The 27223-nt window shown below is 57.6% G+C and overlaps 1 protein-coding gene across 8 annotated transcripts in view; it reads left to right on the forward strand.

Moving 5' to 3' along the window:
• Positions 1–7279: 7279 nt before the first annotated feature.
• Positions 7280–27223, forward strand: part of ATP2B3 (ATPase plasma membrane Ca2+ transporting 3) — a 66058-nt gene continuing 46114 nt past the window's right edge. For all 8 annotated transcript variants that reach the window (XM_045383725.3, XM_045383721.2, XM_045383723.2 and 5 more), the window contains exons 1-2: positions 7280–7517; positions 25704–26037. In XM_045383725.3, the coding sequence (XP_045239660.1) occupies positions 25830–26037 (208 nt within the window). In that variant the 5' untranslated portion in view covers positions 7280–7517; positions 25704–25829. The remainder of the gene's footprint in view (positions 7518–25703; positions 26038–27223) is intronic.

Here is a 27223-nt window from a genome sequence, read left to right on the forward strand (position 1 = left end):
TAGACACTCATGGTCCCAGCTGTCCTGAGACCGGGCTCCAGAATCCAAACAGGCCTGAATGGCACCTGCCCTCTCAGCGTGGAGCGTTTGCCAAGAGCACACCGACTGCAGGCACCGGGCTAGAGCCTGGAAATCTAAGCGGGACCCGGCCTGCCCAGCTCCATGGAGTCTAGGGTTCACAACGAGGCACCACCAACACCCAAGGGGACACAGGAGGGACGGGGCCCCATGGAGCCAGGGCAGGGTGCTGTGTGCACCCACTTGCATTGGCCTGGCCTTGGCTCCCCAGCCAGCCCCCTAGCAAGTCACACTGTGTGCCAGGAGAGCCGAGCTCGGGCTGCAAGGCATGGGCACCGGCTCCAGAGAGGATCCAGGTCAGCTGCATGCTGGGGACACAGGTCGTCCCGGAAAGGATAGCTTGGAGGGGGACAGTCTCCAGAGCAACACTACCACCTGTGACCTTCCTTCAGCCCTGCACGAAGAGCCTCAGAGCAGGTGGCGGAACCTGGGGCTTCCCTGGGCAGCTCCAGGCTCCCAACAGCAATAGAGTGGGCAGGGCCCGCGTGAGTCACAGCCTGGCACTGTGTGTTGGCTTCTCGCACATAACTGTGTCTTTAAGCCTGGACTGGCACTGGGGCACTGGCGTTCCCAGGTTTCTCCTTCCTGGGATAGGAGGTGCCACGCAGTGTGGTGGCCCAGTGATAGAATGTCACCATCAGCATCATAGCACTATTCTGGGCCATGTGCTCCACGGCCTGGCAATGTCTGCTGAGTTGGGCAGGCGTGGTGCAAGGGAACTGGCCAGAGGCCAGGAGTCAAGGCTTCGGGCAAGTCCCCTCACTGGCTGGGAGGAGGGGCAGCCAGCGCCGCGGCCTGGCAGAGATGGAAAGATGGGGCTTCCGCCCATTCATCTGTGAGTGAGTCTTGGGGCACTGGCTCCGTGTTCAGTGGGTCCAACACAGCCCCCGTGAATCTCTGTCCACTCTTCCTGCCTCCCTCCCATCCCTCCTGTGCCTCCTTTCCTCTCTGTCTCCCTCTCATTTCATACATCTTTATCACACCCGTCCTCTGCATGTCCCAGCTCGGGGATGCAGTGTGGGTGGAGGACAAGCTAGCAGGACGAGTGTGATATAGGTGGTCAGTGCAGAGGAAGGCATCCTGCGGGCTGCGTGCTTAGTCCACACAGCGGGGGGTGCCCTGCAGGCAGCACACACTCTGCCCGGACGGGGTGCCAAGTCCCCCAGGCAGGAGCCCAGAGCTGGACAGGGTCACAGCCTGCAAGGGCTTCTGGGCCATGGTGGAAGGTGAGCTTCATCCTCAAAGCAGTTGGTCCTGACCGCAGTGTGAAGATGAATCGCGTAGCCTCACTCCACCGCCAAGTGTGGTAAAAACTGTTAAATAATACTAGCCAAGGTGAGACTGAATTGGGCTTAAAAAGAAAATGGCTGGGCGTGGTGGCTCGCGGCTGTCATCTCAGCACTTTGGGAGGCCAAGGTAGGAAGACTGCTTGAGGCCAGGAGTCCAAGATCAGCCTGGGCAACATAGTGAGACTCCGTCTCTAAGAAACAAAAAACTAAAAAATTAGCTAGGCATTGGGGCACACGCCGGTGATCCCAGCTACTCAGGGGACTGAGGTGGGAGGATCACTTGTGCTGGGAAGGTTCTCCCTGCAAGCTGCCAATCCCCTACATTTATTTGCAAGTAGCTTGGAAAGTAGGACTATGCTCAGGGCCCCAGCTGTGGCACAGGAAGGCCCAGGGTGGACAACAGGTGGGCTGCAGGTTCCAGCCCATCTTTGCTTGAGTAAGATCCCCTGAACTTAGGGACAGATTGGGTGTAATGTGAGAACGGGGTTGGTTGTGATGCTCCCTGGCCTGGAGAGGGGAAGAGGGCCCTGAGGACCCCCGACTGAGGGCCAGAAGCATCCCGGAGCTGTTGGAAGGCAGCAGGCGTGGGCTTACACACGTATGCACGCACACGCACAAACACACGTGCACACGCACACAAATGCATACACAAACACGCACGCACACATGCACACTTGAACCCACAAACACAAGCACACAGAAACACAAACATGCCACACAAACACATGTGCATACAAACACGCACAGCCATGAAGGTCACAAAGCCGCTTCCTTGGGGCCGTTTCCCAGCATTTGCTGCAGGTCAGGTGCCTTCTGGGCACAGCAGGGCCCAGCGGGAGCCTAAGCCGAATCCACTGCTAGGGTTTAGACGAGTCTGGGCTTGCCAAAGGGACGGCGAGCCAGACATTGGCAGGCTGGGCCCACAATGCAGGCAGGACCCCTGAGGGACACGACCCCTCCTTGGAGGGCTGCAGGGGCAGGTGGCAGGCCTGGGAGCCAAGTCAGAGGGGCTGCCCTGAGGAGCTGGCAGTGGCCTGGTCTCCAGGCTCTGCTCCCACAGACTCCAGCTCTAGTCTCAGGAGGCAGGGACCACAGGAAGAGGCCAAGCCCCTGCCTGCCACTCTGGACAGCCAGGGCAGGGCAACATCGCCAGCAGAGAGACCTTGTCTCCCTCAGCTTCTGGGAGGGCACAGCCTCTTTGGTGCCCTGGAGAACCCTGGGCAGCCTGGGTCCTGAAAGGCCCTGATGCCTGCTGCACAGGGGCAGCCAGGGCCCAGGCAAGAGGTCCCAGGGGACTATGCTGGAGCTGCACTGGCAGGAGTCATGCCCAAAGAACCATCTGTCTCTCTTACACACACACTGACACACTCACACGGTCACACTCACACACACAAGGGACACACACAAACTCACACTCACAGACCCACACACACACACACTCTCACACAATCACACTGACACACACTCACAAACTCACACACACACTCACGCACTCACACCCACACACACTCTCACACACTGTCAATCACACACTCACAAACTCACACACACTTGCACACACACAGTCACACACACTCACACTCTCACACTCTCACACACACTAACACACACACACACACACTCTGCATTGCCAGTCAGAGCTTTCCAGAACCACCAGGCGCGGATGTACTCAAGCCAAGCAAGAAGCCCAAGAAGCCTGTGTTGTGCTGTGGGCAGGGCTCTGCCAAGCTGGAGCTCCTCGGTGGCCCAGCTGGGACTTGGATGAGTGGCCCGAGGCCACTGTCATGAATAACCACAAACCGGGTGGCTCACCACAGAGGACATAGACCCTCTCCCAGTCCTGGAGGCCAGAAGTCCGAAATCCAGGTGTCTCAGGGCCACACTCCCCCGAGAAGCTCTAGGGAAGGCTTCTTCCTGCCTCTCCCAGCTCCGGAAGGCTCCAAGTGTCCTGGGCTTGTGGCCACCTCACTCCACTTTGCCACTGCAATCACATGGCTTCTTGTGGGGGGGTGGCTGTGAGTGTGTGTGCATGAGTGTGCATATGTGTGTGCATATGTGTGTGCGTGCGTGTGAGCATGTTTGTGTGTATGTTTGTGTGTGTGACTGTATGTGTGGGGTGTCTGCATGTGTGTTTATGTGTGCAATGTGTGTGTATGTGTTTCTGTGTCTGTATGTGTGTCTTGTGTATGCATGTGTATGAGTGTGTGCATATGTGTGTGTCTGTGTGTGACTGTGTGTGTATGTGTATTTTTGGGGGGGTGTGGGTGCATATGTGTGCATGTGTGTGTATGTGTGTGTTTCTGTTTGTGTATGTGTGTCTCTGTGCATGGGTGTGGGTGGGAGCATGTGTGTGCGTGTATGAGAGTGTGTGTGTGTAATCTCCCCCTTATAAGGACACTTGTCACTGCATGCAGGGCTTGCCTGGATAACCCAGGATAACCCCACATCTCAAGATTCTTCACTTGATCACATCAGCAAAGACCCTATTTGTGAATAAGGTTGCATTCCAGTTCCAGGGGTTGGGACAAGGACACCTCCGTGGGGGCATTTTTAGCCTGCCCCTGGGCTGCAAGTGGATGTGGGCTTGGTCCCTGAGGACTTGGGGAAGGCGCTGGGACCTCAGCCAGGGAGACAGTGGGCATGAGAAGACGGGATGGGGGGCCCGGGCCCAGCCAAAGGGGCCCTCACTTCAGAGCTGGCCAAGGCGTTGCTGTCCCAACAGTGGCAGGAGGGACCTGCTCAAGGAGGCGGCATGGCCTAGAGGCCCGGGAGAGAAGGGGCCTGGTGACCAGGCCAAGGAGCCAAGAGAGAAAGCAGTTGTGGGAGGGGAGCAGGGACTGAAGGGGATGGAGGCAGATGGAGAGAGGGAGGGGTGAGAGTGGGGATGAGGCAGCCAGGAGGGGCGGTGGGGGCAGCTGCTGAGAGCGGGGTGTTCTCTGTGGCTTTTGTTTCCCAGGCAATCATCAGCAATGTGGAAGAGTGTGGTGGGGACAGAGGCCTGGTGCACCCTAAGGAGGCAGGTCCAGGGCATGGTGGGGCAGGCTGGTTTGGGACCTGGGAGGGAGCTGGAAAGCAGAGTGGTCTGGGCCTCCCTGGGTTTGGCTCCCTAAGTACTCCCAGTGCAGAGGACAGGACTTGCTGTGTGGGAGAACTTTCTAGTAAAGCTCCCACCTCTTTACTGATGGAGGACCCAAGAGGGGCTGGCCAGTGAGCAAGGATCACCAGTGACACTGGCAGCATTTGCCTGGCACTCAGGTGTCCTCATTCCCAGGCCTGGGCCCTCAGGGCTCTGGGCTGGGAACCAACAGACACAAACCACAGAGAAAGGACCATCACCTTACCTGGCCACTAGCTGTTTAGGGGCCACAGTTTGCTGAGGACTGGGGACTTCCATGAAACTTTGTTCCTTGGCCATCTGACCTTGGCCCCAGTGGGCTCATCACAAAGGTATGCACCATGGCCAACTCTTGACTGGATTAGCCATGAGCAGTGCCCTGGGGGCCCAGGGACAGAGGCAAAGTGGTGGGGCAGGTAACCCCTGCCTCAGATTTTCTCCCCCAGACTTGCTTCTTCCCCTGCCCACACATGTCTGCTAAGAGGTGTTTGTCTTCAGCCAGGACCCACTCCTTGCCCAAGGGATGCTCCTGCTGGGGGCCACCAAAGGAGGCCGGCTCAGCAGACTGCCTCTGCCTTTGCTCACTCCAGAGCAGGGCCCTGGGGCCTGGGATGGAAGGACATGACCCCAGGGAGCCCGCCACAGTGTGGGAGGCCAAGAAGGAACACGGCCTGAATGTGCTGGAGAAGGGAGGCCACGGGCCCTCAGGAGGCACTCCTGTGCCCACAGCTCCTCTGCCCTCCTGTGGTGCCTGGGGACATGGGGGGCAGCTGGCCTCCCGGCCGGGGGCCAAAATCCAGTTTACAACCTGCTCGGGGTGGGATCCAGTGTCCTCTGGGCCTCCACTTCCCCATCTGGAATGTGGGGTAGTAAGAGGAGCGACTCCAAGATGGCAGGGCTCTCGAGAAATGGCCAGAACTTAGCTCACGATAAATTTCCAGCATGATTGGGGTTTGCTTTAGTCTTGATTTTTCCCATTTGGGGCAATGGGAAGTCACAGACTGTGTGTGTGACGGGGGGATGTCCCCATGGCAGCTCTAGGCCCTGAGGAGCACATGCCCCAGGCTCAGGAAAAGCTGCCTCAGAGTTGGCGTGGAAGGGGACTGCATGAGTGTGGAAATGAATATGTGTGAGAGTGTGAGTGTGGGTGCAAACCGAGTGGGGAGTGTGTGTGTGAGTGTGACTGTGAGTAACTGTGTGTGTGTGCATGTATGTGCCCGTGTGCTCACTGGATGAGTGTGTGAGTTGTGTAGGTGTGAGAGCATGTAACTATGCATGAATCATTGTGTAACTGTGTGGGCCACTGAGCTGGTGTGGGTGAGGGTGTGTGAGTGAGCACATATGACTGTGAGGATGTGTGTGCGTGAGATTGTGTGTGCATGAGTGTGTGTGTGTTTGTGTAGGTAGGTGAGCGAGCATGAGTTCGTGCATATGAGCAGGTGTGAGTATGTGTGCATGCATGTGAGTGGGTGTGAGTAAGCATGTGTGAGCGCACATGTGAGCAGGTGTCTGAGTGTGTGTGTGCGCGAACCTCAGCCCACACTGAGAGGTGCCAGGGGCTTGGCCCTGGCTCTGGGATGCCAAATCTCGCTGGCTTTCCACAGAACCAGCTGCTTCCTGTGGAAGGGAGGAGCAGTCTGTGGGGTTTGTGACAGTTCCCTGGTGGCAGGGGCAGCAGAACCTTCCTGTCCTTTTGGTCCCTAGCACAGTGGTGCCTCCTCAAAGAGGCCTTCCCTGAGCCGCCAGCAGCCTCTTTCATGGCTCCCCATCAATGGGGTTCCATAACCCTGACCTCAGCGGCATGAGCACATTTGCCATCTGCCGGCCACTCCCTGCTTTGTGGTCCCTGCTGTGTCCCCGGTGTTCAGCTCTGGTCTGGCACACAGCATGTCCAGGGCCCTCTTTGTCCAAGGCAAGAAAGAATTCAAGGCTGCATCCAGGCCTCTTGCACCTGCCTCAGGCTCCCGCCCAGAGCCTCTACCTGTGCCCCAGCGAGCATTCTCTGCTCGCTGCTCAGAATGCTGGCAAAGGCCAGCCCTGGGGTCAGAGGCCTCCACTGCCCTTGGAGCTGGGAAGCCTGGGGGTCCACCGGCAGGCATGGGGGTCTCTGTCCGGGTAGGTGGGAACGCATGCTTGTGGGCTTGGACAGGTGTCTGCACTGGGGTTTGTCTGTGAGTCTGTCTCCACTCACACCGGGGATGTATGTACCCCTGCGTGTCTGTCTCTGGTGCCCACCTGCGTGCAGTCTCTGTGTTCTGCCTAACCGTGTTCCCGTGATAAGCAACGGTGAGTATCTCTGGTAAGCGCGGCTTCTTCTGGGCAGACGCATTTGGACATCTGTACTCTCAACAGGTAGTGTGAGTTTGCAGGAGATCACCAATGCCTTGGAACCCACCGAGGCAAGACCCAAGGACCCCACGCTACACATCAGCCACCTGGCTCTGTGCCCCATTTTACTGTTGGGGAGAAGCACCTAGAGGGCAGGGGTCTGGAGAGGTAGTGGCAGCCTGGTGCCCCAGCCGCAAGCTCAGGGTGCTCTCTCTGCACTCACAGGTGCCATGGTCCCCCAGTTTCCATCCCCACCCACCCCCACTCGGCCAGTGCCCTTTGGGGGCAATGCCAGGCCTGGAAGGGCGGGCACCCCCGCGCGTCCTGGGAACAGAAGGGCACGCACCGGGTGCGTAGCACCAGAGCCCCGAGGCCCCTGCGCCGCGCACCGCCCCCCGCGCCCGCTCCCTCCTCCCTCCCTTCTCCTCACCAAGCTCCCTCCCCCTCCCCCCTCCCTCCCTCCGCGCTCAGAGCTGCGGTTGGAGCCGAGCGCGCCGCGTCGCCCGCCGCCGGTGCAGAGCGTGGGGAGCACTCGGCCGGCCGCAGCCCTCGCCAGCCGCGGAGGGTCGCGTCCCGCGCCTCTGGCCAGGCCGCCCCGTGCCCGGGCCTTTCCGTCCTTGGAGCAGATCGTTGCCCGCCTGGCGCCCGCCTGCAGTGACAGCGCCCGCCGGAGCCGAGGCCGCGGCGGCGGCCGTGCCCATGCCCGGGTAAGTGGTGCTCGGGGCGCGCGGGCGCCGCCGGGGTGGGCGCGGGCGCGGCGCGGGCACAGACGCGGGCGGGGATGGGAGGATGACCCGGCAGGTGGTGCGGCGGCAGGTAGAGGGACCCGGGTCCCCGCCCGAGGCACCTGAGCCCCTCGCCGGGCCTGCGTGTCCTTGCGGCACCGCGGCCGCGCGTCACCCCGGGGCCCCAGGCCGGCGGGCAGCGCCCCGCACCCTGCACCCTGCGCCCCGCGTCGCGCGCGCACGCGCATCCGTGTCTGAGGAACAAGGCCTTTGGGGGCTGCGGGCCGGGGCTCAGGGTGGGCACAGCCGGGGGCGCGGGATCTGGGCCGGGAGCCCGCCGGTGCGCACGCACCTTCCCAGAGCCTCGGGCACCCCCTCCCCCCCGCGCCCTCACACTGTATCATCCTTCCCCTCTCGCGTTCCCACACCGTTCCCCGCACGCCCACGCGGCTGCCCAGCAGACCCCACCGTGGTCATGGGCAGTGCCCATGAGGAGCCGCCCCCGGGGCCGCACTTAGGTAACTTCTCCATCCCTCCAGGAACGGCTGTCTCCCCCTCCTCGCCTCTGTGACCTTGGCCAGCTTTTCCTGTGGCCGCCTCCGTTTTCTCACGGGTGAAAGCTCTGGCTTTAAGATTCTGGAATTTAGAATAGCAGGTGCCGCATCTCTCAGAGCCTGAGACGATGGGCTTCTCTCTCTATGACCTGGTGTCCTTCTTTCTGCTGGCCCTTCTGGGGGTTGGTGGCTCAGCCAGCCGGCTGAGGAGAGGTGGGAGGCAGGGCAGGGGCATGGCGCACGGGCAGGTCAGAGCTGGAGGGAGTCTTGGAGAGCCCCCGGGGGTGACGGCTCCATGAGGGTTTAGGAGAAACTGTGGAAATGCTCCTTGGCTCACTCAAGGGGCAGGGAAGGGACCAGAATTCTTCAACTAGATGCTTGCCATTTTCTGGCGAGGCCATATAACTTTCAAAGATGAAGCCCCGAGGCTTCCGACCCCAAGGGAGTCCCTACCTGCTAAAGGATCAAGTCCAGCCTGTCCCCAGCTGGCCCCCATCGTGAATTCCGCTGGCACCCTAAAAGTCAGCGACTTCCCCTGGCTGACTTGGGCGCCAGTCTGGCAGGCACCCCCTGCACTTCCTCCCCTCCTTTGCCCACTAGGCTCTGTGCCCTCGCCCCTGCCATCACCCCTTACCAGTCAGTGACCATCTTAAGGCAGGGACTGGCTCTTCATTTGCACAGGCCTGGCACAGAGTGGGCACCTGGTTTCTGCATGGCATATTCATGACCTTGACCTCACTGAATCTGCAAACTCACTGAACAGGAGAGGAAAGGCCTGGACTTTTGTCCCCATTTTTCAGATGGGATCATTGAGGCCCCCAAGAGAAGGGACTCAGCCCTGAATTGAGGCCACTTCCTTCATGAGCAGATGGCTGGGGACATTCCTATGGACCTGGTGGAGCAGGGAGGCAGGGAGAGGTTATCATAATAATCAAAGGCCAGCCCCACTTCCTGAGCTCCATCTGAGTCTCACATCAACCACACGAGTGAATGGCTGTTTTCATCCCCAACCCCCACCCCCCGCTGCCTCTTTTCACAGATGAAGAAACCAAAGCCATGTGGCTCATGAAAGGGGAGCTGGGATTCCGAGGAGAGGGCTGGGGATGCCTGGGCCCCTATGGGACACAGCTGAGACCCAGCAGAGGGCCCCAGGGTGAGGTCAGCCCTCAAGTCTGCGCCATTGGAAGGGGCTGGGAACTTGATTGTCTCTGCTGCAGGCCCCAAGGCAGGGGGGGGCCAAGGACACAGCCAGTCTCCATCAGCTCCACCTGGGCCATGCCCAGCACGGCCAGGTGGTTTGAGTGCAGGGGCAGGCTCTCACACAGCAGGGGGCAACAGACAGATGGATGTGGGGCGGGCGTGGGAGGGGGCTTGCACAGAGCCAGAAGGAGAGCCAGTCCCTTGAGGAAGGAAGCCCCTAAGGCTAAGAGCATGCCAGGGGACAGCCACAATGCCAGGTGATGGAGATGCCCCAATCGGCCCCCGAGGGGCAAGGAAGGGGCCAGAGGAGGCTCATGTGGGCGCCTAGGCCTTCAGCGACAGCAGCCCCATACCTGATGGTCTTTGTGACCTTGGCCAAGTCCCTTCTCCATTCCAGATCCAGGGAGGGTGGGGGTGGGCCTGGGCGAGCTGGAGCTTCAGAGGTTGAATCATTCACTAGCGGGAGAAGCCAAGCCTGTGAGTCAGTGAGTGCTCTCCATCCCAGAACGTCTGCTCCCAGCCCAGGGATGCAGCCATGGAGTGCCGGGGTCAGCTGTGGAGGACCCTCTGAGAATGTCTTGTGGAAAGGGGCGCCTTGCCTGCCCAGTAGACAGGACAAGGGTGCCCCAGAGCCCCAGGGGCTTCTGAGAGCTGAGTACCCTCTGGGCCTCTTGCAGCCAGCAAAGCCAGGCAGAGCTTCCTCTGGCCTTTGCACCTCCTCCCCCACCTCACAGAGCAAGTCATCAGCACATATGAACTCCCTTCTGATTTTAAATTGATGGCTTGTGTATTTCACCAATGGCCACTGTCTCCATCAGTGGTCAGTAGCACATCAAGTAATGTCAACAATGATAATAGTTATAATGGCAGTCACTTTATGTCAGACACTGAGTGCTGTACAGACATTTCCTTGCCCACTTAATTGAAACAACAAATTATTGCAAGTGCTGTTATCCCCATTTTGCATTGAAGCTGAGACCCAGAGAGGCTAGGTAACTTGCCCAAGGTCACACAGCCGGTAGGTAGCAAATCCAGGGCTCAAATGCAGTCCGTCAGGCTCCGGAGTCTGGTCTGTGCTTGCAGTCATTAGTTCCTATATCTCCAGAAGTGTGTGCAGAAGTCAGCAGAATAGAGTGTGGTTTGTGTGAACTCACTGTCTCGGGTACTCCCAGCCCTGTGGGCTGAAGTCAAGGATTCTTGGGAAGACCTTGCAGCTCAGAAGCTGAGCCACCTGCACCTCTGCCCCATGTACCCACTGAGAGAAATGAACAGCAGGTGGATTTATATCAATCTCCAGCAACTCAGAGACCCGTGTGCTTTGCATTCATGGCCCCTTCAGGGCACCCCGAAGCACTGGTAGTGCACATAAATGGCAGCTGATAGATGGGGACCTGTGCCATGGCACTGAAGGCAAACGCTTCCATCTAAGCAAGTGCGAGCCTCACCAGTGCCATCTCTGAGATAGGCCGAGGCACTGGGCTCTCGCTGTGACTTTGCAGCAAGCTCCCCAGCAACGCCCCGGGCTGGGTATGCCAGGCAGAGACCTGGAGCATGCACAGGGCTCCTCCCTTCCCCGCCCTGGCTAAGCTGGCAGAAGCCAGGCCAAGCAGCGCGTAGCTGGAAAGCCCTCCCCTGCCTGGGCTCCTTCTGTTGGGTGGGTGGTGCTGGCAGTGGGCCTGGAAGCCTGTGGAGAAGGATCCGAGCCACGCATCACCGGGGCAGAGGGAAGCAGGCTCTCAAATGCAGGGGAATTCGGGCATCCTGGACTGCCCAAGGTTGGGAAGAGGACAAGTCCAAGGTCACATAGCTGAGTAGGTGGCAGAACTTGAATCAGAGCAACAGGGCAAGGGTGGAAATGCCAATGGTTGGGGAATCTTGGAACTGGCAGGAGTCTTTTAGCGCACAAGGAGGTTTTCGGAGTCTTAGTTCCAAATCACAGTTGTGCAAAGCGGGTATGTCCATGTCCTTGGAGAACACCTTATTTAAAGGGGTCCTGAGCCACCCTCTCATGTTCTGTAGGTGGGTCTCTCAGTAAGTGAGCAACCATTTTATTCCAATGAGAAGTTCTGCCCTGAGGCCACAGGCTCTAGCACTTTCTCCAGCTGCACTGTTCAAGCAGCAATTTTATTAGAATGCACTTCCTCAGGTGCACCAGCCACACTTCAAGGGCTCAGGAGCCACCTAAGGCTGGTGGCTACTGTCACAGACAGTGCAGAGAGAGAACAGTTCCATCACCCCCGAATGTTCTGTCACACAGAGTTGCTTTACAGGAAGTGGAAACCGGAGTCCTCACACGGACCCTGAAGCCACCTCTCACACCCCCTCCCTGGTGGCCCAAGGCCACTAATGCAGCAGCTTCGCTCCCCCAGAGAACCATCCTGAAGAGAAGCCCCAGAGAGGACTGACTGCTCACAGATATTTGGAGAGGCGTTCTGTGATGGGCCAGGTTCCAGTCTGAGAGCTTGACAGGTAGGGACAGAAAGTGCCAGGCTGGGCTTGAGCAGGTCGTTCCTCAGAATGGATGAGTGCATACCATTGTCAGAATGGCGCCAGCTATGCCAAGGGCCACATCTTATTGATGTGATGGGCATGAGGGACACTGCCCTGGTTCATTGTGTGCCAGGCTCTGTGTTTGCTTCAGGGGTGACGACAGAAAGCAAAAAGCAAACGCAATGCCCTTCCTGCCCTCCTGGAGCCTTTGCGCTTTGCTATGTGTTCACCAAAGTAAGTGCAAACATGGCTGGGACCAGGAGAATGGACTGAGGCCACGAGGCCAGCCAGTATCTCCTAGGGCTGGGGTCTACAACCTGAGTCCCTGCCCATCCTGCCCTGACTCCGCCTCCTCAGCAGCCACACGTGTCTGGTGGCTACCATATGGGCCAGTGCAGAGACTCTGGGAGGTTCTGTCACACAGAGCTGCTTTAGAGCAAATAGAGACCCAAGTCCTCACACAGACCTAGACACCCCCAGCCAAGCCCACTGCCCCATAGCTCCTTGGAAGGGAGTGGCCAAGCATGTACTCTCCAGGGGCTGCACAGATACCTGGACAAACGCAGACCAGGGAGGAGGGGAAAGGCCTCTGTCCCAGCAGCTCACCGTGCCATGGGGGATGCCCAGACCTCGCCTCATGCTGACTCCAGTGGCCCTAGCACACCCAGCATGGGGCAGAAACCAGATCCGGCCACCACCTGGTCCTTATTGGGCCCCGCCATATGCCCAGCGTGCCGCATGTGTCCAGGAAACAGCAGGGAGGAGTCGTGGCTTGTTTTTATTTAAATTGATTTCTTCCTATTTAAAAACAATACTCGTAACATGCTGTCTATAGGAAACGTATAAAACATAGAGAAGTCAAAGATGTAGTAAAGCCATCCTATCACGCAAATGCAAATCCAACTTCTCCATTTGATTCATTTCACATTGCTGTCATTATACCATGGGCTCAATTGTGTAATCTGTTTTTTACTTCACATAAGCATTTTCTTTATTAATATAATCCCTTCCTAAATGAATGGTTTTTTCAGAATGGTTATAGTTTAATTTTTTAAAGATTATAAAAGCAGTAAATGCTTATTGCAAAAATAAAGAATGATCTTGAACCATGCAAAGAAGAAATTTGATCATTCAACAGTTATTTACCAAGCACCCAGGATGTATCAGGCGGCCTTCAGTAATTACAATTTTTAATGGCTGAATAATATTCTCCCAAGAGATTGTAATTCGCTTAATTATTTGGCTATTTTTGGAAACCCAGGCAGTCAGATTTATTTTGCTCTTATACGTGAGCTCTGCTGAGGAGTCTCTGTCCTGAGGAGAGGACCCAGACAGAGGTATCTTCTGCCAAATTGTTCTCCAAAAGGGCTTTTTCATCGCACTGGATGGTCTCGCTCACTGCAACCTTGCCAGCATTAGATATTTTAATCAAACGAGTTGTCATAAGTATCTAGGTCAAAAATATGTACTTTAGTTTATATGTCTTGAATTGCTGGTGAGGGGGAACATTTTTCCTCATATTTATAAGTTGTCTTTTCCTTGTGAATTATGTTCCTCCCTTCATTTTTTTTTTTTTTTTTTTTTTTCCTGAGACAGTCTCACTCTGTTACCCAGGCTGGAGCGCAGTGGGGTGATCTCGGCTCACTGCAACCTCCACCTGCAGAGTTCGAGTCATTCTCCTGTCTCAGCCTCCTGAGTAGCTGGGATTACAGGTGCCCACCACCACACCTGGCTAATTTTTGTATTTTTAATAGACACAGGGTTTTATCATGTTGGCCAAGCTGGTCTCAAACTCCTCACCTCAGGTGATCCGCCAACCTCGGCCTCCCAAAGTGCTGGAATGAAAGGCTCTTATTGAAGTCTTAGTGTTTCTTCTGTGGGCTTGAATAAACTGTATGCATGAAAAAACAGTGACAATTTAACAGATTTTTTGCCAATACTTTTTAACACCTTTGTTCTTTGCCTTTTTTTTTCATGCAAAAGGTAAACATTTTGCTGCTCACAATTATTTGTGATTTTTTCCATTGCTTCTAGGCTTAGAAAATCCTTTTAGGAAATTTGAGAGCTGTTCATTTCTGAGTTTTCCATGTGTCTTCGTGTGTGTGTGTGTGTGTGTGTATGTGTATTGGGGTGGTGTAGCTGCATTTTTAAGATATTTAGCTCTTTAATTGAGGGATTGGCAAAGCTTTTTCTGCAAAAGGCCAGATGGTAAATAGGTTTCCAGTTTGCAGGCCACATAGTCTCTGTCCCGACTACTCAACTCTGCATGGTAGCCTGCAAGTAGCCACAGACCATGCAAAATGAGTGGGCGAGGCTGTGTCCCAATAAAACTTTATTCACAAGAACACTGGGCTGCCAGATTTGGCACTTAAGCTGTAATTTGCCAAACCTGTTGAATCCAAAGGAGATGTGTCTTAGGTAATAGTTTGAGGTGAGGTTCTAAGGTGCATCCTTTGCAGATTGCTAACCAGTTGTCCCCACCTCTGGTAGCAAATCGGTTGTTCCCTGGCTCATTTGGATGCACTGACACTGGTCTGCAGTCGGACCTGGTGCTGGCTGCCTGTCCTGACCCATTAGCCCATCTGTGTACTGCTGTGCCGGTGATGTGCTTTTGCCTCTTGTGCCTGGTATTGTTTAATACCTGCCCTGCCAGCCCCTCCTCAGCAATCCTAAAGCTTGCTTCTCCGTCCGGTGGACTTTAGAACCACTTTGTCAAGTCCCCCTTCCCCCCTCCCCGCCAAGATAAAGCACTGGATGATACATTCTCTGGACATCCTCAGAGTTCTGAAGCCGCAGATGAGTCCGGTCCCCATGGGGTAGGGTGGCGGCTAGCTCTGTGCAGATGCTGCGGGTTTGACTCTCTGCAGACAGCAGGCGGGTGTGGGCAGGAGAGCGCCATCCTGAGTGAAGGCCCCCAGCTGAGGACAGCCAGACGGCCCTGGGAATGCCAGAGCCTCCTGACTGAGAAACACGAAAAGAAAGCTGGCAGCACAAGAGAGCGCGGGAGATTGGGAAGCCACTGTGGGCTGGCAGAAGATGACCTCAGATGACAGGACTTTGGCCTTTCTGCTGATCTTTTGGAAATCACTGTCCTTACACTCAGAATTTCCTGCACTCCGGCATTTCAAATCAAACCCTGAACTGAGTTAAGGCACATGGAGTGGCCGGTTCGAAACTGAACCTACATTCCCACAGATTGTGGGCCAGGGGTGTGATGGTGGCACAGGGCATGACCAAGTTGGGAGGGGCCCTTTCTCTAGATTGGACCAGCCCTGTGCTAACTGCTTGGCTCCCTCAGAGAGCAGCAGGGGCAGAAGAGTGTGTCCAGCCCCAATTCCCGGGCAGAGCAATGGCTCAGCAGGCACAAGGGTTCATTCCACCCCCCTCCATGTTCCTCAGCTCCATTTCTCCTGGAAGCATCCAGGACCAGACACTGCCACATCTTGGCTTGGAGCCACAGGCCCAGGAGAGATGGGCTCAGGAGTAGCTGGTCCTGGCTCCTCTGGCTCCTGGGGTCTCCGGGTGCTCTCCTGTAGTCAGAGGGCGGCTGCCAGCTAATGATCCCATGCCTGGTGCAGGAGAAGAGGGAGGGCTGTGGACAGGCAGGGCATGTCTCCCACCTAGTCTCGTCTCTCCCTCCTGGTCTGTGGTTCATCTGCCCGCAACACTGTGACCAGCAGCTAGGCTTGGAAATCTCTGTCCTGGGGAGTGGAGCAAGAGTTCCCCCTTGTGACCCATCCATGGGGCCAGAGGGTAAGAAAGGGGTGGCCTGGGGGCCACTGCTCCAGACCCCTGCCCTGGTAGCCCTTAGGGAGGCACTCGTGGCTGTGTCTGTAGGTGGGATGGGGTGGGTCAGGGCTCCCAGCCCACTGCCTGGCCCTCTGCGCCCCATCCACCCTTCCCCAAAGGAGGAAGCTGGGCTATAGCACAATTGGGGGGGGGGGCCTGAGATGGAGATGTGCAGGGTTGGGGTCTCCCAACCTAGGGAGGAGGGGAGGGGGTGAGCACGCAGAGCAGAAATCCACCCCTCCAGGTCCTATCCCCAGCCCAGCTGTGCTCTCCCGGTGCCTTCCCAGTGGGGAGAGCAGGCATCTGTCCATGAGCACAGAGGGGGCGGGAGGAATGGTGCTGATGACAGATGACGATAAGAGGGCCAGGAACTGGAGGAGCAGCTGGTGGTAGGAGAGTGGGGGGACCTGATGGGCCGTGAGGCGCGCTGAGAGAGACTCGGAGCCCTGCATTGGTGTTGGGTCCTGGCCTGAGAGGGGCCCTCTGCCTCTGCACTCCCTTCAGGCGCTCCTGGAGCGCTGCAGGAGCTTTGTGGTGCTTCCTCTGGGCTTTGTTGGAAAAGCTTTGGGCTCATTTGCCGAGTTCCTCGGTCAGAAATAGTGTCTTAGGCAATTCAAAAATGAACCAGCAATGCTCAGTTCATGCGATTCAGACAGCAGCCAAGCCCTTGATGACCTTCAGGTCCTGCTGTCACAGCCTTGGCTGCAGCTTCTGAGGTACCCTCTCTCTGGGCACCCTCGCCACTGGCTCTTCCTCCATCACCACATTTGGCAGCAGCATCCTGAGCCCTCAGCCGGGGAGAGTGGCACGGATACTTTGGTGTGCTTGTTCCTTGGGTTTGTGTCACAGAAGGGCAGGCTTGACTCCCATCTTCAGTTGGAGCCCCCGTTTGGAAGTCTGCCTTCCAGATCCTTTTATTGGCCTCTGACCTTGACACCAATGCATCCCCCAGCCTGTCCTCCCAAGGACTTTGGCCTGCTTCCAGAAACCAGGGCGCCCCCTCTACTGCCCCTGCCAGAATTCCTAATGGGGCCCCATGGGACTCGTTCCCTGGGAGGACACGTGTATGTGTCCTGGTAGCTCCTTATTTAGTCACTGCCTGTCCGAGCTGGAAGGACTTAGCCCAGGGCCCACAGCCCCATGGCCTCCAGCTGCCTGTAATTTCCTTAATTACCTATTTAGGCCTTGATGGCTTCCGGTCCTCAGAGCTGGCTCCGAGATTGGAAGCCGGATGGGACGGGCACCGAGGTACCACAGCAGAGCTAGGGCGACTTGGGGCACCTCCCCTCCCATCCACATGTTCTCTGGCTATGAAGGGCTGGGAGGACAGGGTCCCAGCTTCCTACTGAACCCCAAACACGAGGTCTCCGTCCCTTTGCAGGCTAGAGTCTTCCACACTGGCCACAGCCACAGCATTTCTAGGTGCCCATGCCGTCTGTGCCTTCGGGGCTGCTGGGCAGGCCCGGGTTGGCAGAAGGGGCGTGGGGAGCGCGTGGGGGCAGGGTAGTGGCTGGCCAGGCTCACGCTGCAATGCAGCTCGCACACCCGCTGTAATTGGATAATTAGTGTCATTATGCTTCCTGCTCCCTCACTCTCTCCTTCTGCAGCTCTTGCCTTCTCTGGCAGGAAACAAATGACTGTCCCCCAACCCTCAGTGTAGACTTCTGGCCTCAATCACAAAGGGGTTTCCAACCTCCCTGCGGGATCCAGGGACACCCAGCATTGTGAGGGCTGCCTGTGTGGGAGACAGGAGCACTGCGGGAGTCCAGGCAAGCTTGGGGAAGCATCCAGAGAGGCACATGGGTTCAGCCCCCGGCCGAACGGAATGTTCTGGCTTCACCGGTCGAGCTTGGTCCTGACCTGTGAACTGTGGGGTCCAGCTGGAGTCCAGCTGAGGACTTCAGGACAAGCCTTGGGAGGGGCACGTGTGGCGGGAGGGGCTGACTCAGCAAAGAGCATTGCCCTGCTGGGCTTCCTGGTGACCTCATGGGCTTGAAGGAACCTCCGGGGAAAATGGGCCCAGTACACTGGAAACCAGCCTTAGGGTGTGTGGGTAGGTGGAGCCCTGCCTTCTCACCAACCCAGCGAAAAGGAACGAGGACCATTTCGCAGATTAAAAAGTGAAGGCCCAGAGAGCTTGAGTGACCAAAGCCAGCACCTGCAGTCTGGAACCCTGAGGTTTACGGGGACAGATTTCCTGCCCAGTCACTTTGTTGAACTCTTTTAATTGGTTCTAATCACTTGCTCGTTGCTTTTCTTGGGTTTTCAGGGCAGTAACTTGGCAGAGGAGCAATGTAGAATCCTCTGGAGCTAGACCACTTGAGGTCATGTTGGCCTCTGCTCCTGGCTTGCCGTGTGACCTTGAGTAAGCTCTCTAACCACTCTGTGCCTGAGCCGCATATGCCTTTTGGTGGGGATGGCCACCCCATGCTATAGAGGCTTCTGGCAGAGTGACAGTCATTCTGCCTCTCGTCCGTGGCTCTATCCTCTCCCTTCTGCCTTAGCTAGAACTTTTAGGACAATATCACCCCCCAGCGAGTTCAGGGGAAAGTGGGGATTTGGTAGGTCTTGGAGACCTCAGGGAGGCCTCCTGGCTCTCCCAGAACCAGGCTGGATTTGGGTTAGGAGTGAAGATTTACTCAGGCTATGGGCTTGGCCTATGTAACAGAGACCCAGCCTAACAGTGGCTTCAGCGTGACACCTACTTAGCCCTCAGGAATCTGAGCTCCTTTGATTGTGTCATACATGGATTCCATGTGCAAGATGGCAACAGATAGATAGCTGCGGCAGTACCAGCATTCCAGCCGGCAGGAAGGAGGGGAAGGACAGAGGAGAGCACGTTCCTTCTCTTTAAGGACATGGCCCTTGAAGTCATCCGTGTCACTTTTGCTCATACCCAATTGGCCGGGACACAGTCAGATGGTCATGGTTAGCTGCAAGGGAGTTGGGGGAATGTAATCATTAGCTGAATGACGAGACACTTAGCTGAAAATTAAAACATGACCCAGGAAGGGGGAGAGTAGCTAGCAAGTTTCTGCCACACACCTCTGGAGATTAATTAACACCTCCTCAAGACACATTTGAGAAATGGAAGGTACCCATCTTGAGGCCAGGCTTTCCCCAGGCTGACCTTTCCCCTGACCAGCCCTTCTGGGGATGTACCTCTGAAGAATTGTAGCAAAAAGAGGGGACCATTTGTGAGCAAGAGGGCAGGAGCAGTGGCAATGGCCTCTCTCCACTGATCTGGTCCTGTGCCACCAAATAGGGCACCCACCTGGCTGGGCAGGACATGGGTGGTGTTAGAAGTCACAGAGGCTGTAGGGTGGGGTAGGATGTGTGGGGAAGGGTCTGCTTGGGTTTCCATATCCAGTAGGGGGGTTTCCTGGAAGTTAAAATCCATACAAGCGAACTGCTGGCTGATTGGGCTGGTCAAGGCAGTGAAACTCCTGCAATCACAGTGTGTGGCTTGGGCAGCACGGGAGGCCATTCAGGCCCAGTGTCCACCACCCTGGACACAGGGCGAAGTGGCTGGTGGGGGCTGCTTGCGTGTTCTATTGTGGTGATATAGACATCACATAAAATGTACCACGTTCACCATTTTTAAGTGTGCGGCCCAGGGGCAGAAGCACATTCACGGTGCTGTGCAGCCATCACCACCATCCAGCCGTGGAACTTGTTCATCTTCCTAAACTGAAGCTCTGGCCCCGTTCAACCCCAACTCCCCACCCCCCAGCCCCTGGCACCCACCCTTCCACTGTCCATCCCCTTGGATTTCACAGCTCTCCTATGAGGCGCCCACAGGAGTGGAATCGTATAGTGTTGGCCTCTCTGTGACTGGCTCCTTCTACTGAGTCCAACGTCCTCAAGGGTCAGCCATTTTGAAGCCCGTCTCAGAATGGCCTTACTTTTTAAGGCTGAGTCCTATTCTACAACCTGGATGGCCACATTGTGTTTATCCAGCTGCCTGTCCACGGACATTGCGTTGCATCCACCTTTTGGCTATTGTGAGTAATGTTGCTATGAACTTGAGTGGACAAATATGTTTGTGTCCCTGCTTTCAATTCTTTGGGGCCCACCCCAGCAGTGGGGTGGGTGGGCCCTATGGGAATTCTACTGCTTTCCACAGTGGCTGCACCAAATCTTCCATTCTCTGGTGGTACTTGTTTGAATGAGAGAATTCTGGGCCAGCCCTGGAGCCTCTGAAGGCAGGCAAATGTGTGGTCTCAAGCTTGGCTAGACACCCAGATCCCCCAGGAGTTGGGGTGCTTTATATCGTTCTGGTCCTCCCACTTCTGAATGGGAAGCTCTGGACCCAAGACTCTGTATTTGTGAAGTTCCCTGAGTGGTGAGCAGTGCCCACCCAGGTCTGGCATGGGCTGCTGTAGATTAGACTAGAGCGTTGGGCCACCTAGGGGCCAAGAGTGCTGCAGAAGTGCATCCACCCAAAGGCGCAGGCTGAATCGGGCCACCTCCTGGGCTCCTGCCACCTCCAGGGTGTTTCTCTGGGTTCCAGAATCCTCCTTGGCTGGGCCCTTGTTAACAAGGACTTCCAATGCCTGTGTCTTTCTGTGGCACCCAGCGCCGGACAGGCGGTTGCTTTGGCTTTGCACACAACTGCCAGTGGTTCCCCAAGGTGGCCCCTCCAGGGCTGCCCTGCAGGGCAGAGCTTCAGGCAGGTGGGTGCATGCAGGAGTGGGGAGGGGGCACCATGGTGACAGTTATTGTTTTTGCCCAAAGCTGTTCCAGGCATGAGAACCACTTGGCATGTGCGCAGATTGTACCAGGAACGGGGGAGGAGGGAACGGAGCACCGGGGGCCAGTAGGGGGTGGGGGGGGAGCCTGTCCCTTTAAATCTGTTTTCTCGGGTTTTATTTCCTTCTCTTTTCCCATCCTCCTCCCTCCACCAGCACAAGTGGAACCGTGAGGGCCCAGGAGCTGCAGCGAAGGTGCCTCTGAAATATTAATGAGGCTGTTCCCTGCCTCAGCTCCTTTCCTCCCCCCTCCCTGGCTGCATGCAGGTCTCGTCCTTGGAACCCTCGTTTCCCCTCCCAGGTGGTCGCCAAGGTGCGTCAAGCAGAGGGGAGGGGCAGGGGCATGCAGGAAGGAGAGGGCCTGGAGCAAGGGCAGGAAGATGTGAGGAATCAGGGATAAAAGGGCCTCCCAGGTGCACACCGGCCACCAGCATCTCGACCTGCCTAGGATCATGCCAGGCCCAGGAGAGGGCAGGGTGGCTGCCAGACTGGACGCCCTCCTTCCGTGCCCTCTCCCCACCTGCTCCCCAGCTGGTCCAGGAGCCCACCCTGGGCCCGATCAGTGAGGCCTGGGCCGCGCCTCTCGCTGTTGCCTTGGCTTGCTCTTCCTCCCTGGGTTCTGCTGGGCCTGGCCTGTGTTCTAGGAGCCTAGAGGTGGAGAGAGATGGGGGACTATTGTTTTAAGGAATCCCCGTAGTGAGTCATGACGCTGAGTGATGGGCCCTTCTGAAAGGCAGGCCCTTGCTTGCTGGGTCTGTGCTGGAGGGTGCAGGTGATAGTTAGTCTGCCTCCAGGAGGGCCCACAGTGGAGGGCATGTGCCCAGGTAGGCCCCCAGGCCTCCATCTCCTGCCCTTTGCCCCTGAGTTCTGCTTCCTTCTTGCTTCGGGGCCACAGCATCCTGGGCCTGGCTCTGGCATCCAGATGGTCTGAACCCCCAGGGGCCACATGTTCTCATCACTGAGGGTCCGGTGACTACGGAGTGACTCGGGAGCTGGGACTTCCTAGCAGTACATGCCCCACCATCGCTGTGGGGATATATGTCCACACAGACCCCAGAAACTGAAGGGGTGCTCGGCTGGGGTGCAGTGGGGCTGTTTTCAGGAAAGAGAACAGGGTGAATCCCAATGTGTGCATCACCTGAGATCTGGAGGACGGTGGTGGGATCTCGCCCTCCATCTGTCCTCTCCTCCATAAAGGCGGAGCAGGTGGCCAAGTGGAGTGCAGCCTGGGCCTGCTGGGGAGGCTTTGAGAGATGCCATCAGAGTGCCCCAGCAAGGGCGGCCGTGACCCACCTCAAGTCACATGGAAGGCAGACCAGGGCAAGAGCAGGAGCCTTCCTGAGCCTCAGTTTCCCCCTCTGTAAGGCGGGGAGAGTTCTCCTGGTCTTTGTAGGGTGTTTCCAAGGGTGCAATGAAAGAAACATGTCTGTCAAGAGCTGGCATGCAAATGTGGGCTCAAAACTCAGTGTATGCCATGGGGTTCTGAGAGGGGCCCCATGGGAGCGGGGGTGCCCCCTACTTAGACAGTGCCGAGCCTTCTGGAGGATGCTGGGCTGTCCGGGGTCTGGAGGAAGTCCATGGGGGATTAAGCTGGAGGTGCTGGGAGAGCCCCCAAAGCCAGGGAGGGACAACACAGGGGAAAGAGGACCCCTGGGTCTCTGGTTGGGTGGGTTTGAGTCACTGGGTGGGGAGCAGGCACTCTGTTTGAGCCTAGTGGGGAGGCAAGGGTGTCTGGGCCCTGCTGGAGGGAAGAGTCCAGAAGGTGGCTGAATAATGGGCCTGGACTTGGGCCATCCCCTCCAGCAGCCCCTGGAGGAAGCAGCCAGGGACCCCCCTGGCTGTCTCCCACCACGAGGCCAGCCAGTCCGTGCGGGGATGGTGCAAATGCCAGAAGGTGCGAGGCCCCCTCTGTGGAGGTTCTCATTTCAATTAAGCCAGTTAAGGTCAGAAAGATGAAAGAGCACAGAAATGGTATGTTCCCTGCCCTTTTGGTGCCTACAGACCGTTCTCGGCAGCCAGCCCAGGCAGGAAACTCTGTCAGGCCTGCAGAACTGATAGGCCTAGTCACTTCAGTTCTTGGCCATTTCGGCGATGACTGCTGTCTTTATTGGGACTCAGGGAGGCCATCACCCAGGCTTATATAGAACCCAGGAAAGCAGAGTATATGCCATTTGGTCTCTACAGCAGCCAACAGTCACTCTAAACGGGACTTACTTTAACTGATGGATCCTGTCTGCCCTATAGCCTATTGCATTCATGAAGACGATGAGGGTTAGCAGAGCACCCTGACCCCACCCTGTCCTCCAGGATGGAGACTCCGCCTCCCAGGACTCCAAGCTCCTCCTCTGTGGGCCAGGCCCCCATTCACTCATTCCTCCAGGCCCCCGGCCACATGCGGGACTGACCACGTGGTAGACTTCCTGCCGACTCCATACCACGTGTCTCAAAGAGCTTAGGACCTAGCTCGTGGGAGACATGCTCACAGATCATTGCAATGCCAAGCAGAGTGAAATAGGAACGGGTCGTGGGATTATAGACTCAGGCGCAATCAGTTTTGGCTGGGGAACTGGCAGAGACTCCTGGAGAATGTTCCACTTGAATTGTGACTAAGAGGATTCATCGGAGGTCAGCAGGTGGAGCGGGAACAGAGGGCGTGCGGTCAGGGCTCAGAGCTGGCAGGGCTGTGCGGCTGGGGCGGGAGCGGGGCTGGGAGGTGCTCAGAAGGAATCTGGCCTTTTGCTTGATGAGGATGGGAGACTGAAACAGGGGCCCACTGGAGCGATGGTGCCTGAACCAGGAAAAGGGGTGACTCACAGCAGGGTCGTCACGAGTTGCTGGACCGGAGGGAGACCTAGGAGGTGGTCCACAGGACATGGAGCTTGCCTGTTGAGGGATGGGGATCCTGCAGTGGGGAGGGCCAGCAGGGCCAGCCGAGGAGAAGGAACTTGGCCCCAGGACCATGGCAGAGGGGAGGACTGCCTCCTTGCCCACTGCCCTCCCCATGAGTCACTGCGGGTCCACTCAGACACAGCCATGGCTGCACCAGTCAGGAGCAGCTGTAGGACCTGCTATGGTTCTGTCTGGGCCACTGCTGTGGCATCAGGGGCAGGGACCGGGTTGGGGAAGACAGAGCTGGCCTTGGGTATGCCCTGGTCAGAGGAGGAAGGATGAGCACGTGCCAGGGGAGGGCCACCAGTCCTCAGTGACCGTGCCACGGGGAACCCCTGCTCTAAGGAACAAGCATTTCTGTCATGGCTGTGTGCCACCCAAGAGCCTACCACACAAGCCATTCACTCTGTCACCCGCTGGGGGCGCAGAGCCTGAACCCGACAGTGGCACCAAGTTGCTACATGGTGGGATTGTTAAGGCACGAGGTGACTGGAGCTCAGGGAGTCAGGGAGAAGGCGCCCTGGCAGGTGCATCGTCCCAAGCAAAGGTCCTGGGGTGGGGAGGGGAGGCTGTCTCGAGAAGATGAGGAGTCCAGGTGACAGCCGAAAGCTGCCATTGCTGCCTTGAGGGGTCAGAAGCGGGACACCCAGCTGTCCTCTGGCTCTGCCACTTCCCCAAGCCAGCCTCAGTTTCCCACGTCACAAAAGCAAGGGCAATTCATCCACACGGCACCTCCAGAAGGAGCCCGCCCCACCTGGGACAGCTTCGCTTGCTGTCCTGGCCCCTCTCCTCGGCTCTCACTCCTTCCAGTCTTTTTCCCCCAGGCCTGTCCCCAGGCGCCTTGCCTCACCTTTGCCCCAGCTGCAACTCTGCAGCTCTTGGCCCTTGGGCCTGCCGTTTTCCCTGTCCCAGCTAGAGAGGGACGGGGTTAGTTGAGACTTGTTGAGCACCTGTCCCAGCACATCAAGCCATTGCCAGGCATGTAGTAGCTGCTCGGTAAATATATGTCAGGTGACCAACTGCAAGACAGGGCAGGGAGAGGTGGGGAGAGAGGATGGCACAGGCACATGGCCATCATTTTGTCCCCACATCTCCAGAAGTGAAGGCTGCTTCATGTGCAAAGTGTCGTGAGAGTAAACACGCAGGTGTGCATGCTTTTTAAACGTGGGTCACTGTGGATGGACGTTTCATGAAGTATCCACCAGGGCCTCTCCTGAAAATAAGGCCATGGACTTGGCCATGTCTGCTTTGGCTGCCTGAGGGCTTTCTCCCCTTTCTTCAGGGCTCTGGGCCACTAGTTTCCAACAGATGCTTCTGAGCCAGGAGCTTCCCCAGAGACGAGGGGTCAGGGCCCTGCTGAGCCGCCAGGAGGGCTCTTGGCTGAAGTCAAGGCCAGGCCATGTACACTGAGGCCATTTCAGTTCCATGAGGATGTGGCAGGCTTAGCTCGGGCTGGGAAGAAGCAGAGAGAGAGGAGCTGCAGTGGGCCCCGCCAAACACTGTAATGGCTGCAGGAGGGGCAGCCTGGGCACCAGCGGATCCTTGGATCCTTGCCCCGGGGCCAAGGAGAGGGATGACAACTTTGCAATGCTTGGCAGAGGGGGAAGGCAGTGTGGCCAGGGCCGTGGCCTTGATGCTTTCAGTGTGGGGAGACCTTAGCCCCTTACTTTGTCACCTGGAGGGAAGAATGACGTGGAGGGGAGTGGGTGGCACCATGCTGTGGGCCGGGACATTGGCAGACTCGCCAGCGACCTGTGGCTGCTTTGGCTTTCTCCGGTGTGCCCGCTCCTCCTCTCCTCCTCAGCCACTCCCTTTATCCCCTCCCTCTTCTCCCTCCCTCCATCCCCCTTTCCCTCCCTCTCTTTGCCCTTCCCTCTTGTCCCTCTCTCCCCTCCCCTGTCTCCCACCCTTCCTCCAGCCCTCTTCCTTTTCTCACCCCTGGCCCCCCAGGTAATCTCAGGGCCACAGAAACCGTGAGCCACTAAGGCCACACCAGAAGACCACCAGGGACTCACAGCATGCCCGCTGCACAGGGCGCATCTTAACTAGGCAAGAGCAGGGAGTGAACCGGAGTGGACAAGCCCAGGACTGGTGGTGGGGCACGGGCAAGACCAGCCACTGATCAGTCCCAGCACACTGCCCTCACTTCAGCGTGGGTTCCCAAATGAATTTGGGGGGCAGTGAGAGCCTCTGCCTCCAGCTATAGCTAGTGTTAGCCACTGCAGGGCCCCGGCAGGAGGCATCGACACTTCCCCTTCCCCACCTGGGCAAGCCCTCCAGTTTCTGGATACCCGTGGTGGGCAAGACCCCGGAGTGATCTGGCTTGTGGGGCCTGGCAGAGCATGAGGGCCACTGGCCCAGCCTGGGAGGTGATTTTTGCACTTCGAGGGTCATGGCACAGACTGAGTGAAGATTTGCAGAGAATATTCTGGAAGATGGGATCTCAGTTGTGTCTCAACCACTCCCCTAGCTTCTTCTCGCCTCTGTCTCCCCAGGTGTCCACGCTTAGCAGCTTTCTCACCACTGCCAAACCTTGCCTGGGCACTGGGACCGTAGGTGGCCGCCTGTCCCCAGCTGTGGCTGAGCCAAGATTGCACTTGTGAGAAGGCCTGACAGGCAGCATGGGCGACATGGCCAATAGTTCCATCGAGTTCCACCCCAAGCCCCAGCAGCAGCGGGATGCCCCCCACGCTGGAGGCTTTGGGTGCACGCTGGCAGAGCTGCGTGCCCTCATGGAGCTGCGAGGGGCCGAGGCACTGCAGAAGATCGAGGAGGCCTACGGGGATGTCAGCGGGCTCTGCCGGAGGCTGAAGACCTCACCCACAGAGGGTAAGTCCCTCTCAGGCTGCGTGCCACCCAGTCCTGCTCCCAGCCTTCAGAGGAGCATCCTGAAGGTGTCATTACCCCCAGGGCTGGCCAGGGTCAAGGGCCACCTGTGCCCCTCCTCTCAGCCATTTCCCTTGAGGAGGAGATGCCCTGGGTAACCTGGGTCCTCAAGGGGGTGTGACCTGACCCCCTCGTCCCCGCACCTCCATAATCAGGAGTTCTCTGCTCTATAGAGTGAGGTTGGGGAGGAGGAGATGGGTACCTCATGGGATGCACACACAGGCGGAATGGGCCCCAAACAGAAATCCTTCCAAGGAACAGGGCAGGGTGGGGAGGAGGAAGACAGCCCCATCTCTATATTTGGAGATTTCCGGTGTGCTCAACCCTGTGTTCAGTTAAGGGAGATCATAACAGAAGGAAGGGGTGCAGGGTGCAAGCCTTCGGAGTTGCGGGTGATCAGGGCCACTCCTGGGAAGAGAGAGGATGGCCTGGGGATGGCACAGAGCCATTTGGCTCTGGCGGGAAGGGGTGGCTGAAGCTGGGGCACGGGAGGCCCAGAGTGCTGATCAGAGGTGGCACTGACTGGCCACAGCCTGTCCCAAAGAGGCACCAGCCCAGGGCAGTGTCGGTCTCACTGCTGAGGGAGGCTCTAGAAAGCCCGGTGAGCACTGTCTAGAAAGATCTGGGGTGGAGGCCTGACTGTCCCCGTGGGAGGCAATGCTCCACCCGGCCTTGTGAGGCCTGCCCAGCCCTGGTTGCTGGGGTCTGCCATGAAGCGGGGACCCCCAGGAGCCAGGCCCAGCCCCAGATTCTAGGAGCCACAGCGTTCTCTGGCCCTGCATGCCTGGCAGGGCTGCTGGGGCTATCCCAGCCTAGTGCCAGGCCTGTGCCCCAGCCAGTGCGGGCTGATTTGATCTGCCACCCGTCTGGGCAACGCCTGGGCCCAACCATCTCCTCTGCTCCCAGCCGCGAGGCTCCTTGGCACCTCCAGCCTCCCACTCTGCCCTCACCCTCAACCCAGAGACTGTTCTCCTGTGGCTCCGGCCTCGGCCCCATCTGTCTGCAGGTGGCACTCAGGCTGCAGGGAGGAGTGGAGATGGAGGACGGGGGCTGCGGGCCAGGTCAGGAACTCTGGGGTCTACCTGGGTCTCCCTAGCTTTGTTCCCTGGAGCTGATGCGCCTATGACAT

Source organism: Macaca fascicularis, chromosome X, assembly GCF_037993035.2.
Source record: "Macaca fascicularis isolate 582-1 chromosome X, T2T-MFA8v1.1".
NCBI lineage: Eukaryota > Metazoa > Chordata > Mammalia > Primates > Cercopithecidae > Macaca > Macaca fascicularis.